General features: G+C 46.0%; 1 protein-coding gene across 2 annotated transcripts in view; it reads left to right on the top strand.

Moving 5' to 3' along the window:
- Window positions 1-14,385, top strand: part of LOC148478426 (testicular acid phosphatase homolog) — a 71,813-nt gene that overhangs the window by 56,358 nt on the left and 1,070 nt on the right. For both annotated transcript variants that reach the window (XM_088455419.1, XM_088455420.1), the window contains 3 exons: window positions 3,980-4,062; window positions 5,987-6,093; window positions 6,384-6,559. In XM_088455419.1, the coding sequence (XP_088311545.1) occupies window positions 3,980-4,062; window positions 5,987-6,093; window positions 6,384-6,559 (366 nt within the window). The remainder of the gene's footprint in view (window positions 1-3,979; window positions 4,063-5,986; window positions 6,094-6,383; window positions 6,560-14,385) is intronic.

Raw genomic sequence — 14,385 nt, 5'->3', positions numbered from 1 at the left:
CAGGTCTCTCAGCCCAACCCTGGTCATAGACCCGGGACTCCAACCCGGGTCAGCCCCTTTCACACATAGGGGGGAATTCAATTAGCCGCAATAAATCGATAACTATCGCACAGTTCATGACTTTTTGTGCGATCATTTTGCATCTCTTGCCTATGCGCGCTCATGTTTTTCGCACAATCCAATTCGAAAATCCGCGATGTGGCATTTGCCCAAAAACTGTTTGTGGTATTACCTGCGCACAGTATAGCTGGAAATGAGGAAATCTGCTTGTACCCCCATAAAAAGGCAAACTGACATAGGAAAACAATATAGATGTGTATCAGTGGTCCTAATAAAAATATTTGGGGCTCTTAAAATGTGTCAAATGGCCGTTATATGCAGATTTCTAAAGCTGTGAAAAAAGATAAAAGGGTATTTCTTCTGCAAATAAAATGTTCTCCTTAAATTGAGGGGTGCATAAAAATGCCTATAAGTATATATTTGTTTCATTTAAAGGCCCTTCAAAATACACCTCTAATACCACTTTTATACCAAAGTTCCGGCTCTGACCCAGGGGTTGAAACAGGGTTCCAAGCTGGATCAGACCCTGAACTTATCCGGTTCATACTGCGGCACTGACCCAGGATATACCAGAGTTGGCTCAGTTCACACCGGAGCCGGATCTGCAGTGACCTGGCTCTTCCGGCTTTGCAGTGATGTCATCTCCAAGCGCCACTGAAGCTGGCCAATCGGATCACGCCATTTACACCGCATGGTGGCACTGGAACGACCCATGGCCAACCCTGCAAAGTACCCGAGTTGAGTCCCCGGACCCAGGTGGATGCATTTACACTGACAAAAATACCGGCTTGATGCGCATCAACCCGGGATTTTTAGGTCAGTGTAAAAAGGGGCATGACACTCAATTGCAATCTTAAATATACCTGTCCCACTCCTACAGCACTACTATATACCTGTCCCATTCATACAGCACCACTATATACCTGTCCCACTATTTTAAACCCTATTACCAACACTTTTTACTTTTTCACCCCCAAAATTACGTCACTATTGGCCAAATTAAGCTAATGAAAAACTTTTTTGCCTAATTAATCATTAATGAGAATGTCCCAGTCGTTCTGAACCAAGTCCTGACACTTTTACCTTTCAGATAGGGGTTTTGCATAACTTTTCACCTGCTCAGGAGGTGGTGAAAACTTTTTGCTGCTTTTTGCTATGGAGAATTCACAGATGCGAAAACCGCAGCTAATAGGATTGGACGATATGTACAAATTCACCCAATAATTTGCACAATAAGTGGCTTATCGCAGCCAATTAAATCCCCCCCCCGCCCACATAGTCTAGACCCAGGTCGGTGCGTGCAAAATCCCAGGTATTTAGACTATATGGGGAAAATTTACTAAAGTTAGAGTTTTTAGATGTTGAGATGTTGCCCATAACAACCAATCAGATTCTAGCTATTATCTTCTAGAAGGTGCTAGTCAAATGGTAAGTAGAATCTGATTGGTTGCTATGGGCAACATCTCCACTTCTAAACACTCTCACTTTAGTAAATATACCCCTTAGTATGAAAGATGTATAAGTCATTTGATAATACAGTGGTTCTCAGCCCCAACCCTTACGTTTTTCTAACAGGTCATGTTTTGAGGATTTCTGCCTGTAGAAGCAGGTGGCATAATTACTGACCCAGCAAAATAGATTAACTCACGTGTGCATGATTAAAGAAACAAAACATGATCTGTTGGTGTTACTTGAAGGCTGAGAACCCCTGTGATAATATGTCAGCTATTTATTAAGATGTCTTCGCTTTTAATATGACTTCAAGTGCAGTCATGAAGATGTTTTCAAAGTTTGCATAGCAAATTCCCTGCAGTTCCCTACATCTAGATAACACCCCAATTTCAGGGAATAGCTAATGATCAAAATTTGCCACTTGTTCTACTTTTGCTTGACCAGTGTGTTCAATTTGAGCAAACATTATTTTGTGTGGGTGGACTCCACTGCGATCACTAAATGCCAGTGTTTCCGAGCTCAAGTACTTGACAGTGCATGTTTTCCATATCTCCTTGTTGGTGCACAGGTGTAGTCATTACTGGCTGACACTTTTTAAAAGGTTGAGATAATAATGTCACTTGCGATAGTGGGAAGATCTGTAAAACATGCACTGTCAGGGGTCCCTGAGGACTGTAGTTGGGAGATACTGCTATATGCAATCAGACCTGTATTCTGTTGGATGAGATGGAAAGAGAAGTCAAAGCTGCATACACACACAATGATTTTGTTACCAACAATTTTATGAACGATTTTCTGTCAGATTATCTGTCAGATTTTTTAAAGTGTAATGGACGATTTTTTTTGAACTACAAACGATTTTTGCATATTCCCTTACTGAAAATCGTTGAGTTGACAAGTCTGACTGAACTACAAACGTGAACGCACATGAACGATTATCGTTCATCGTTTGACTCAGAAAGTGAACGATTTTTTTCAAGCGATAATCGTTCAAAAAATCGTTGTGTGTGTATGCAGTTTGAGTGTTAAGTTACCATTAAAACACAACCAGACCACTGCTAATTGAGCTTTGTGTCTGTGCCCACATTACTCAGCTAAAGATGGACATTTATTTGGTCTGTTTATTGTCTTTTTTTTTCTATAAATAAAATGGCTGGTGATGTGAGCTATGACTGGTACACACAATGCAGAATACTCTGCAGACAGAAGAATAAACTCTCCGATCCTGAGTAATTATCTGATCTGTGTGCATTCGTAAGATGCAACCTCCCGATCCGACCATTGCAGGAGCACTTCAAGCCGTTTATCGGCTAAAGCTCCAGAATACTCACCTATGCAATTATCAGGCCAATCAGCGGATAACGGGTGATCAGCCTGATAATTGCATAGCTGTGTACACAACTTTAACCTGTTTATTTGGGATATATAAAGAAGTGGCTATGTCCAAATAATGCATACTTTTACCAGTACTTCATTTTACTGGCTGGAATGATCGTAGCAAATTATGATATCGGCTGTTAATATGTTCTGTAGTCTAAAGGTGCGTACACATGTAGCGATCAGCCAGCGATACGATATTGCTGGCTGATCGTCCTGCACCCTCCCTCGTGTGCTGGATGTTCGATATCGAACATCCAGCACACCACCAAATCACCGACTAGTGGGTCCCTATAGTAACCTGCTCGATATCGAGCAAGTTGACCGGCATGCACGGCCGATGGACGATATAGCTATCGACCATACGTACCCACGCATCGCTGGTCGATGGTGAGTTGGTAGGAACTTTTTAAATGACCGATTTGAATGATAACAATAATGTTATCGTTGAAATTGCTCATTAAAATCAATACGTGTGTACGCACCATTACACATGGACACAGTTCCAGTCAGTTCACAAATCGCTGTGGTCAGCTGTTGTACTTTATTAATAAAGCTTCTAAAGGCGCGTATCCACTAGACGATAAATTGGACGATTTGAACGATAACGTTACCGTTCATCGTCTGCAATATCGTTCGGTGTGTATATCGTCAACGACCAGCGATGAGCGCTCCCGCTGGTCGTTGACGACATCTTTCATCGCCCGTACTTGCAGGGCAACCTGACAATATCATCAGGTTCTACAAGTAGGGAGGGAGGGTGCCGGCACTGGACAGTATCGTTAAGTGTGGATGCTCAATGTCCTTAACGACACTGAACCCGGCAGTGCAGGGCAAACACTAGACAATATCGCTCATGGAGCATATCGTCTAGTGCTTATGCGCCTTTAGTCACAGCAAAAGAATAGGAAACAGTAAGTGGAATCATATTTTACTAATAAACCTAATGAACAATTGCTTCTACTCATCGGAGATGAAAACATATTTACTTATTAAAAAAATGTATACATATAATTGTTGGGTTTAATTGTTTTATTTTTTTTGAAAGAATATTCAAGGTTAATGTATTATTCTAATTTTTTTCACATAGGTATTCTTGTGGGAGCCGTCATTCAGAATTTTACAGACGCCATTCGCAGCACTTCACCACTGAAAATGGTGATGTACTCGGCTGTAAGTCCTTGCAGAGCTTGCAATAAGACTATAATAGATTAGATAATACATACAGTAGAAAAAATAGATGATAATTAGACAATATATAGGTGTAAAGAGCGGGCACCAGAAGAGACCAACAGATGAACAGGAACACAATGGCACTCCTGGGTGAGGAACAGACCGTTCCCGCTAGGCTGTTTTAGCGGGGCGCGCGCCCTACCCTCCTTCTGGAGGGCACAAAGCACCCTGCCCTCCTTCTGGAGGGCAAAAAGCGCCCTGCCCTCACAGCCTGCGTGTGCCGTCTTCACCCGCAGGTCGCAGTGTCCCGCGGGTGGGGAAATGTGCGGTGACCCGGTCACCGAGAATAGATGCCAGTCGCTGGCGCCCGGCATCTATTCTCCCTGTCGGCAGCGCTTGGGGGCTGCCCGGCGTGTCTGTAAGGGCCGGGCATGCCCCCAAGAGTGACGGAAAAGGGACGCGTCTTATAGACACACCCCCTTTTCAATGGCCACGCCCCCTTTTCGGGCACATGGAAGTGCACTCTCTAGCTCCGGCGCCCTGCCTGCCACCGGAGCTAGAGTGAACACTAGACCTGGGCGGCCTGAAATGGTTTATTATAAACAGTCTGTAAAGCCCCGTAGACAATGTACGATGTGTGTACGAAGCAATATTGCCAGCAGCGAGCCCGGCATTGCTAAGTGCATCCACACTTGTCGATGCCAGAAACGGTGAACAACGGCACAAGGGGAGTAGACCAGATGGAGCTGCATGTACAGACGACTGGGGATATCGGTTAACGACCCGCGGGAGCACGCATCGTTCATCGTTAAGTTCATACACACTGGATGATTTGAACGATATATCGTTCAACAATATTGTTATTGCTCATAAAAATTGTCCCAGTGTGTGCGCCTTAAGGGACACAAACCAATTTCGGTGTGTGATGATGTATGTAATATATCATCATCTGTAATGGTGACCAGCATACAATTACCTCAAATGTTAAACATCATAAAACCTATATTGCCAGTTAGTGCTTTTCCCGGTGCATTTTCTGTTCCTGGTAACATGCACAACACTATAACACACTGTGCCCTGATATATGAGGGTAAATATAACAGGGTACGGAGTTCTGACATCAGCAAGTCCAGGGCGAGACTACCCCATGTTTTAAAGTAGCAGTTAATTAATATACACAATTAGCCTGTTAAATATGATAATGGTTCTCCAGCCAATGGTATGATAACCATGCTCCAGCCAATCAGCTCCCAACTCTCATCTGTTTGATAAATGACAGTTGAAGGCTGATTGGCTTGAGCACCATTTATAAAGCCCAGAGTTATAAAAAAAAACAAAAAACATTTACTGAGGCAGCAGTTATCTCCCAGTCCTGTCCATGCAAAGCGCAGATGTGTTCTCATACATCTAGCGTCAAGATGCTCCGAGTGTAGCGTTCCGAGTGTAGCCTATTATACTTTTCTTTATATTTTGCATCTTATAAGGATCGCAGACGCAGCAAAGAGCTGCTCAGTGTAGCAGCGAGGCTGGGCTGCAACAGTAACCGCACAGGATTTTTTTTTTTACACACGTCCAGAGTCACAGATTAAGCCGAACGGAACTTGGCGTGAGAAAACAAAATGCAGCCGCTGCATCTAAGCACTTTCTATACTGTACATACTCAGACACACACAGATGTACAAATGTCACAAAGATGCTCATTCAAGTCGCCCAGGGACCCAGCAGAGAGGGGCTATTTGACGAGTATTTATCTGACCTATCATTTGTTAGCACAATGAAAAAAATCAGGAGTTGGACCAAAAAACTATGGTGTCTGTTAGGGGATCCGCTGAGCTGGCAACGTACAAACAGATATAAAGCAATATGTGTTTAAATGATGCAGTTAACAAAGTAAAGAGTGACTGAATGCAATGCTCCATTGCAGCACGACAGCACCATCCTGGCCTTGCAAGGAGCGCTGGGCGTATATAACAGAATCCACCCTCCGTATGCTGCGTGTCATATATTTGAGTTTTACAAGGAAAGTGATGGGTAAGTTACAAAGAGATTCCCTTTTTTCCCCCCTTTATTCAATACTATTTAAGCATCATATCAAAACAGCATCTGTGCATGTGAGACAAGTATTGACATACAGTACATCAGCGCATCATTTAACATTTGTGGATTGCACATATAGATGAAATGACCTGTGCTATGGATAACAGCAGGAAACGCTACGTTGCAGCTGTGGTTCCAGACTGACCCAGAAATTTACTCAGTTAAAGTTTTCATAGGAATCGTAGGATGAATTGTAACTTTATCCCCATTGTAATCATTTCCAGCACTTACAGTGTCGGTATGTACTATCGGAATGAGTCCAACAAGGAGCCCCATGAGCTACTGCTGCCAGGCTGTCCATCTCCCTGCTCATGGGCCACGTTCACCAGGCTGCTGGCACCAATCATCCCAGAGGACTGGAGGAAGGAATGCCAGCTTCAGGAGCACCAGCAAAAGCCAGGTGACACCATGTGGTTCCAGTCTATTCTCCTATTAAGTAGAGGATCTAAACTCAATAAATCCCCCTGTACAACAAATAGAACCTTGTACCTGAGCCACTGGCAGATGATACCCTAAAGCTCTACGTTACAATAGAACTGTAAGGAAGCGCTTTTCTAAACTATTAAACCATTGGTGGCAGGCTGCAATGACCAATGCTGAACAAGGTACATAATGGCACAGAGGTGTATCTAGGGGCCTGTGCACCCCTGACAAAGTAATGGACTGGCGCCCCCCTCCGTCCATATATTCTGAATAATTACATTCTGTGTCCCCTGCCATCCCCCTTCTTCCTCCCCAGTCATTAGCCTTTCCCTTTCTGTGTCCCCTGCCATCCCCCTTCTTCCTCCCCAGTCATTAGCCTTTCCCTTTCTGTGTCCCCTGCCATCCCCCTTCTTCCTCCCCAGTCATTAGCCTTTCCCTCTCTGTGTTCCCTGCCATCCCCCTTCTTCCTCCCCAGTCATTAGCCTTTCCCTTTCTGCGTCCCCTGCCATCCCCCTTCTTCCTCCTGTCATTAGCCTTTCTCTTTCTGTGTCCCCTGCCATCCCCCTTCTGTCTCCCCAGTCATTAGCCTTTCCCTTTCTGTCTCCCCAGTCATTAGCCTTTCCCTCTCTGTCTCCCCAGTCATTAGCCTTTCCCTCTCTGTCTCCCCAGTCATTAGCCTTTCCCTTTCTGTGTTCCCTGCCATCCCCCTTCTTCCTCCCCAGTCATTAGCATTTCCCTTTCTGTGTTCCCTGCCATCCCCCTTCTGTCTCCCCAGTCATTAGCCTTTCCCTTTCTGTCTCCCCAGTCATTAGCCTTTCCCTCTCTGTCTCCCCAGTCATTAGCCTTTCCCTCTCTGTCTCCCCAGTCATTAGCCTTTCCCTCTCTGTCTCCCCAGTCATTAGCCTTTCCCTCTCTGTCTCCCTAGTCATTAGCCTTTCCCTCTCTGTCTCCCCAGTCATTAGCCTTTCCCTTTCTGTGTTCCCTGCCATCCCCCTTCTTCCTCCCCAGTCATTAGCCTTTCCCTTTCTGCGTCCCCTGCCATCCCCCTTCTTCCTCCCCAGTCATTAGCCTTTCCCTTTCTGTGTCCCCTGCCATCCCCCTTCTGTCTCCCCAGTCATTAGCCTTTCCCTTTCTGTCTCCCCAGGCATTAGCCTTTCCCTCTCTGTCTCCCCAGTCATTAGCCTTTCCCTCTCTGTCTCCCCAGTCATTAGCCTTTCCCTTTCTGTGTTCCCTGCCATCCCCCTTCTTCCTCCCCAGTCATTAGCCTTTCCCTTTCTGCGTCCCCTGCCATCCCCCTTCTTCCTCCCCAGTCATTAGCCTTTCCCTTTCTGTGTCCCCTGCCATCCCCCTTCTTCCTCCCCAGTCATTAGCCTTTCCCTTTCTGTGTCCCCTGCCATCCCCCTTCTTCCTCCCCAGTCATTAGCCTTTCCCTTTCTGTGTTCCCTGCCATCCCCCTTCTTCCTCCCCAGTCATTAGCCTTTCCCTTTCTGCGTCCCCTGCCATCCCCCTTCTTCCTCCCCAGTCATTAGCCTTTCCCTTTCTGCGTCCCCTGCCATCCCCCTTCTTCCTCCCCAGTCATTAGCCTTTCCCTTTCTGCGTCCCCTGCCATCCCCCTTCTTCCTCCCCAGTCATTCACCTTTCTCTTTCTGTGTCCCCTGCCATCCCCCTTCTTCCTCCCCAGTCATTAGCCTTTCCCTTTCTGTGTCCCCTGCCATCCCCCTTCTTCCTCCCCAGTCATTAGCCTCTCCCTTTCTGTGTCCCCTGCCATGCCCCTTCTGTCTCCCCAGTCATTAGCCTTTCCCTCTCTGTGTCCCCTGCCATCCCCCTGTCTCCCCAGTCATTAGCCTTTCCCTTTCTGCGTCCCCTGCCATCCCCCTTCTTCCTCCCCAGTCATTCACCTTTCCCTTTCTGTGTCCCCTGCCATCCCCCTTCTTCCTCCCCAGTCATTAGCCTTTCCCTTTCTGTGTCCCCTGCCATCCCCCTTCTGTCTCCCCAGTCATTAGCCTTTCCCTTTCTGTGTCCCCTGCCATCCCCCTTCTTCCTCTCCAGTCATTAGCCTCTCCCTTTCTGTGTCCCCTGCCATCCCCCTTCTGTCTCCCCAGTCATTAGCCTTTCCCTCTCTGTGTCCCCTGCCATCCCCCTTCTGTCTCCCCAGTCATTAGCCTTTCCCTCTCTGTGTCCCCTGCCATCCCTTCTGTCTCCCCAGTCATTAGCCTTTCCCTCTCTGTGTCCCCTGCCATCCCCCTTCTGTCTCCCCAGTCATTAGCCTTTCCCTCTCTGTGTCCCCTGCCATCCACCTACTGTCTCCCCTGTCATTAGCCTTTCCCTCTGTGTCCCCTGCCATCCCCCTTCTTCCTCCCCAGTCATTAGCCTTTCCCTCTCTGTGTCCCCTGCCATCCTCCTTCTTTGGCCCCAGGCAAGGGCAAACGCAGGATTTTTAAGGGCAGGGGAGTTGCAAATATCTCTCTCCCTCTCTATACACACACACACACACACACACACACACACACACACACACACACACACATATATATATATATATATATATATATATATGTACAGTATATGTGAGATATACGCCCATTTTTATTTTTTTGTATCTGAATTGTGACCCTTATGCAATGCCCCCTATATTTGTGCCCCATATGCAGGGCCCCTAAAGTAGTGCCCCTAGTAGTTTTGCCCCATATACAGTGCCCTCAGTCATTTTGACCCATATGCAGGTCCCCCTCAAGTAGTAGTGCCCCATACACATGGCCCCCCTAAAGTAGTGCCAATTATGCAGTGCACCCCCGCACCCAGTACTTACCTCATCACCACCCTGGCTCCCGCTGCATCTTCCCGCTGTGATGAGGCTGCAGCAGGCTCATCAGTAAAAGCAGCAATGCGGTGCGCGTGACGTCATGCTCACCTTGTGTAAAAAAAAAACTTTATGAATCATTTGCTCGTACCGCTGGCGATTGCCGGCAGCTGCCAGTGGTACAAGCAAATGATTCATAAAGTTTTTTTTTAATTTTTTTTTTACATAAGGCGAGCATGACATAACGTCACTCGCGCCACATTGCTGCTCTTACTGAGGAGCCTGCCGCAGCCCCAACACAGCGGGAAGATACGGTAAGTATCTGTGTGGGCTGCATGTGGGGTGAGCAGAAGGGGCTCTAAACACCTGCCTGGGTAGGAGCCAGGGGTGTGCTTGGGAGCAGGGACTCTAGTCCTGGCTTGATTCTACCCCTTGTCCACGGGTAGCACCCCCCCTCAGCCAGCGCCCCTGGCGAGTGCCATCCTGGCCAATGGGTAGATACGCCCCTGGCATCCCGTAAAGAGGTGCCGGTTTTATCTAGAAAGTGCTTACCTAGCACGGAAAACCCATTCTACACCCATCAGCTTATCTCAAATTCACATTGTAGTTGCGCTTTAAAGCTGGGTACACACTGATAAGAGATATCACCCATTCATATATACAGTCAGGTCCATAAATATTGGGACATTGACAGAATTTTCAGATTTTGGCCTCTATTCACCACCACAATGTTTTTGCAATGAAACAAACAAGATGTGCTTTATCTGCAGACTTTCAGATTTAATTTGAGGGTAATTACATCCAAATCGGGTGAAAGGTGTAGGAATTACAACAGTTTCAATATGTGCCTCCCACTTTTTAAGGGGCCAAAAGTAATGGGACTATCAACTCAAAAGCTATTTCATGGACAGGTGTGGGCTATTCCCTCGTTATTTCATTATCAATTAAACAGGTAAAAGGTCTGGAGTTGATTCTAGGTGTGACATTTGCATTTGGAATCAGTTGCTGCCAACTCTCAATATGAGATCCAAAGAGCTGTCACTATCAGTGAAGCAAGCCATCATTAGGCTGAAAAATCAAAACAAACCCATCTGAGAGATAGCAAAAACATTAGGTGTGGCCAAATCAACTGTTTGGAACATTCTTAAAAAGAAAGAACGCACCGGAGAGCTCAGCAACACCAAAAGACCCGGAAGACCGCGGAAAACAACTGTGGTGGATGACAAAAGAATTATTTCCCTGGTGAAGAAAAACCCCTTAACAACAGTTGGCCAAATCAAGAACACTCTCCAGGAGGTAGATGTATATGTGTCAAAGTCAACAATCAAGAGAAGACTTCACAAGAGTGAATATAGAGGGTTCACCACAAGATGCAAACCATTGGTGAGCCACAAAAACAGGAAGACCAGATTAGAGTTTGCCAAACAACATCTAAAAAAGCCATTACAGTTCTGGAACAACATCCTATGGACAGATGAGACAAAGATCAACTTGTACCAGAGTGATGGGAAGAGAAGGAAAGGAACTGCTCATGATCTAAAACATACCACCTCATCAGTGAAGCATGGTGGTGGTAGTGTCATGGCGTGGGCATGTATGGCTGCCAGTGGAACTGGTTCCCTTGTATTTATAGATGATGTGACTGCTGACAAAAGCAGCAGTATGAATTCTGAAGTGTTTTGGGCAATATTATATGCTCATATTCAGTCAAATGCTTCAGAACTCATTGGACGGCGCTTCACAGTGCAGATGGACAATTACCCGAAGCATACCGCAAAACCAACCAAAGAGTTTTTTAAGGCTAAAAAGTGGAATGTTATGCAATGGCCAAGTCAATCCCCTGACCTGAATCCGATTGAGCATGCATTTCACTTGATGAAGACAAAACTGAAGGGAAAATGCCCCAAGAACAAGCAGGAACTGAAGACATTTGCAGTAGAGGCCTGGCAGAGCATCACCAGGGATGAAACCCAGTGTCTGGTGATGTCTATGCGTTCCAGACTTCAGGCTGTAACTGCCTGCAAAGGATTTGCAACAAAGTATTAAAAAGTGAAAGTTAGATTTAGGATTGTTTAGTTTGTCCCATTACTTTTGGCCCCTTAAAAAGTGGGAGGCACATATAGAAACCGTTGTAATTCCTACACCGTTCACCTGATTTGGATGTAATTACCCTCAAATTAAATCTGAAAGTCTGCAGTTGAAGCACATCTTGTTTGTTTCATTTCAAAGCCATTGTGGTGGTGAATAGAGGCCAAAATATGATAATACTGTCAATGTCCCAATATTTATGGACCTGACTGTATATATAGTGCATTGCCGGGTGTGTACAGCGGATATTTTTGTGAACGACGCAGTTCAGACATTCCACATCTGCTGTTCAGCACAGCAGATGGATGATGTATCTGAAAGACATATCGATCATCTGCTGGTGTGTACAGGCAGGCGGCACTCGGCAGTGATTGACAGCTCAACTGGGCAGGCAATTTAAATGCCCACCCATGTGAGCTGTCAAGCTCAGCCCATCAGGTATACACTTACCAAATCATCATATAGATCAGGCGACCTAGTGTGTACCCAGCATTAGGTTTCCCCATATATAATGAAGGCACAGGGCTTTTGGTTGCCCGGTGATTAATAGGATGTGCTTTTTATATTCGTTACTCATAAATCTAGCAATTTATTCTCAGCCAAAACAGCAACAAGTATAGTCCTACAGTACATGATGTAAGTATTCATACAGAAACCTAGTGGCTTTTTTGCATGGGTTTCAATTAACCTTTATTTTTAGGCATCTGATAAGATTTTTATGATCCATCTCAATATGCATTCTGGTGCAAGATTAAAACAAGGTGTATGATTTTAAGCTATATTAATATACAAGTTCAGTTTTATCTACACCAGGGGTTCTCAAACTTTTTTGCTCTGGGACCCCGTCTAACAATAAAAATTACTACAGGACCCCAGCAAGTTACTGCCGAATGACTGCCACACATGCGTGGTCAGCAGACCGCTCATGCACAGTAGCACTATGGAGACGCAGTAGACTATGGAAACTGAAGTGAGGTATCTGCTAATGCAGGGGCAGAACTATGGGAGACAATGGAGGCGCCTCCTCTATGGCCCACAATATAGTCACCCCACTTAAGGCTATTCTATATTAGTGTTTTTGTGCATATGTGATAGATATGCACCACATTTATTTTCCCTTTTGTTTTAGGTGGGCACCAAATTATAACTTGCCTCCGGGCATCTGGTATGAACTTACGCCACTGCGATGATTTCATTTAGACATTGCAGGGACGAGCTCCTTTCGAAGCCCGTCCCTGCAAGGTGAGGCAGAGTGACTGGGGAGACAGTGGGTGACTGGGGAGGTAAAGGGTGACATAGGAGGCAGTGGATGACAGGGAGAAGCGGTGGGTAATGGTGGCATGAAAAGGCCGAGGGGAGGCAATAGGTGACAGTGGGTAATAGGGAGAAGCAGTGGGTGACGGGGAGACAGAGGGTGTCGGATGATGGAGAGGCAGTGGGTGGCAGAGAGAAGCAAAGGATGGCAGTGGGTGAGGGGAGGCAGTGAGAAGCAGTGGGTAACAGGAGGAAGTGGGTGACAGAGACAGTGGGTGGCAAGGAGCAGCAATGGGTGTCAGGGAAGACAGTGAGTGACTGGGGAGGTAGTGGGAGGCTAAGGGTGACATAGGACACAGTGGGTAACAGGGAGAACCAGTGGGTGACAGGGGGAGGTAGTAGATGAGAAAGACAGAGGGTGCAGTGCATTTCAAGGAGGAGGCAGTGGATGACAGGGGAGGCAATGGGTTTTTAATAATTTTGTTTTTCTGTTACGCCGCCCCCCCCCCCCCCTTCCTCCAGTTCCCACACTGTGTTCCGGTTCCCCCATAGGGTCTGTGCTCAGCACTCCCCTCATTCCTCCTCCTCCTGCTCAAGTTTCTTCTCCGTACACAGCAATCAACACACATGCACCCTGGCAGCAGCGGTCCCCCAAGCTGCACTTACTTAACATCTGCATAAACTGCAGAGAGAGTACAGCAGCTGGCTCCTCTGAGTCTGTCTGCTGCTGAGGCTTGCTGCCTGTGTGTCAGTTTCTGCTGCTGGGCAGGAGGACAAGAGAAGCTGAGCACTGGGGTAGGACGGGGCTGCTTGATGACTCCTCAGATCTCAGTCAGTGATCCGAGGAGTCTGAAATAACAGACAGTTCAACTGGTTTCACTCTCCTCAGAGGGGTCATCAACCTCACCCCATGTGAGTCGCGACCCCAAGCTGAGATGGCCGCGACCCACAGTTTGAGAACTGCTGATCTACACCATCCAACTACATCAGCGAGATTGCCACAATGTTGCAACCCACCATTGCAGGATCACTGAAATCCAACATATACGGCAATCAAAAAATGACCGTGATTGACAGATGGGTGAAGTTTAACATGTAGGAATTTCACCGATCCTGCGATGGATCGCAGAACATCGATGGCCGCCAGTCTGCATTTTTAACCAGCATTTCAGATCCCATCACTACAATCCATCGCAGATGTATGGGGGCGCAGATGCATGGTCAGACAAAAAAAAAAAAAAGTTTCCAAAGTACCTTTGTATATTAATTAAAAAAATTGCATATGACAAGTGGGAAACTGATGACCTTAAATGCCCTTGCATTTTTGTTCTTGTTATCAGGTTTACTAGTTTATACAATCTGAAGGCAATGCTGGTTTTTCAGTCAGATTTCCTTGTTTTTCTTGCATTAATTGATATTACCTATGTTGTTACTATAAATGCAAGCTAGAATGATAGTTAGTTTCTACTGTAAACAATTCCTGGTTATTTCTATTTATCATTGACTGACAGTATTTGTTTGAGCTTTTTGAAAACCAAATAGTACATAAAAAAATTATATACCAAAATGGTATTTTAAATACAGCAGCTTGGCACTGAGTGATGCATAAGCCTTATCCATGAGTTTGTACCCAGTATAGACCCCCTCCGTGTGCTGGGATT

This window comes from Taudactylus pleione, unplaced genomic scaffold (genome assembly GCF_031769625.1).
Source record: "Taudactylus pleione unplaced genomic scaffold, aTauple2 ptg000655l, whole genome shotgun sequence".
NCBI lineage: Eukaryota > Metazoa > Chordata > Amphibia > Anura > Myobatrachidae > Taudactylus > Taudactylus pleione.
This window is presented reverse-complemented; position numbering and strand designations above follow the sequence as displayed.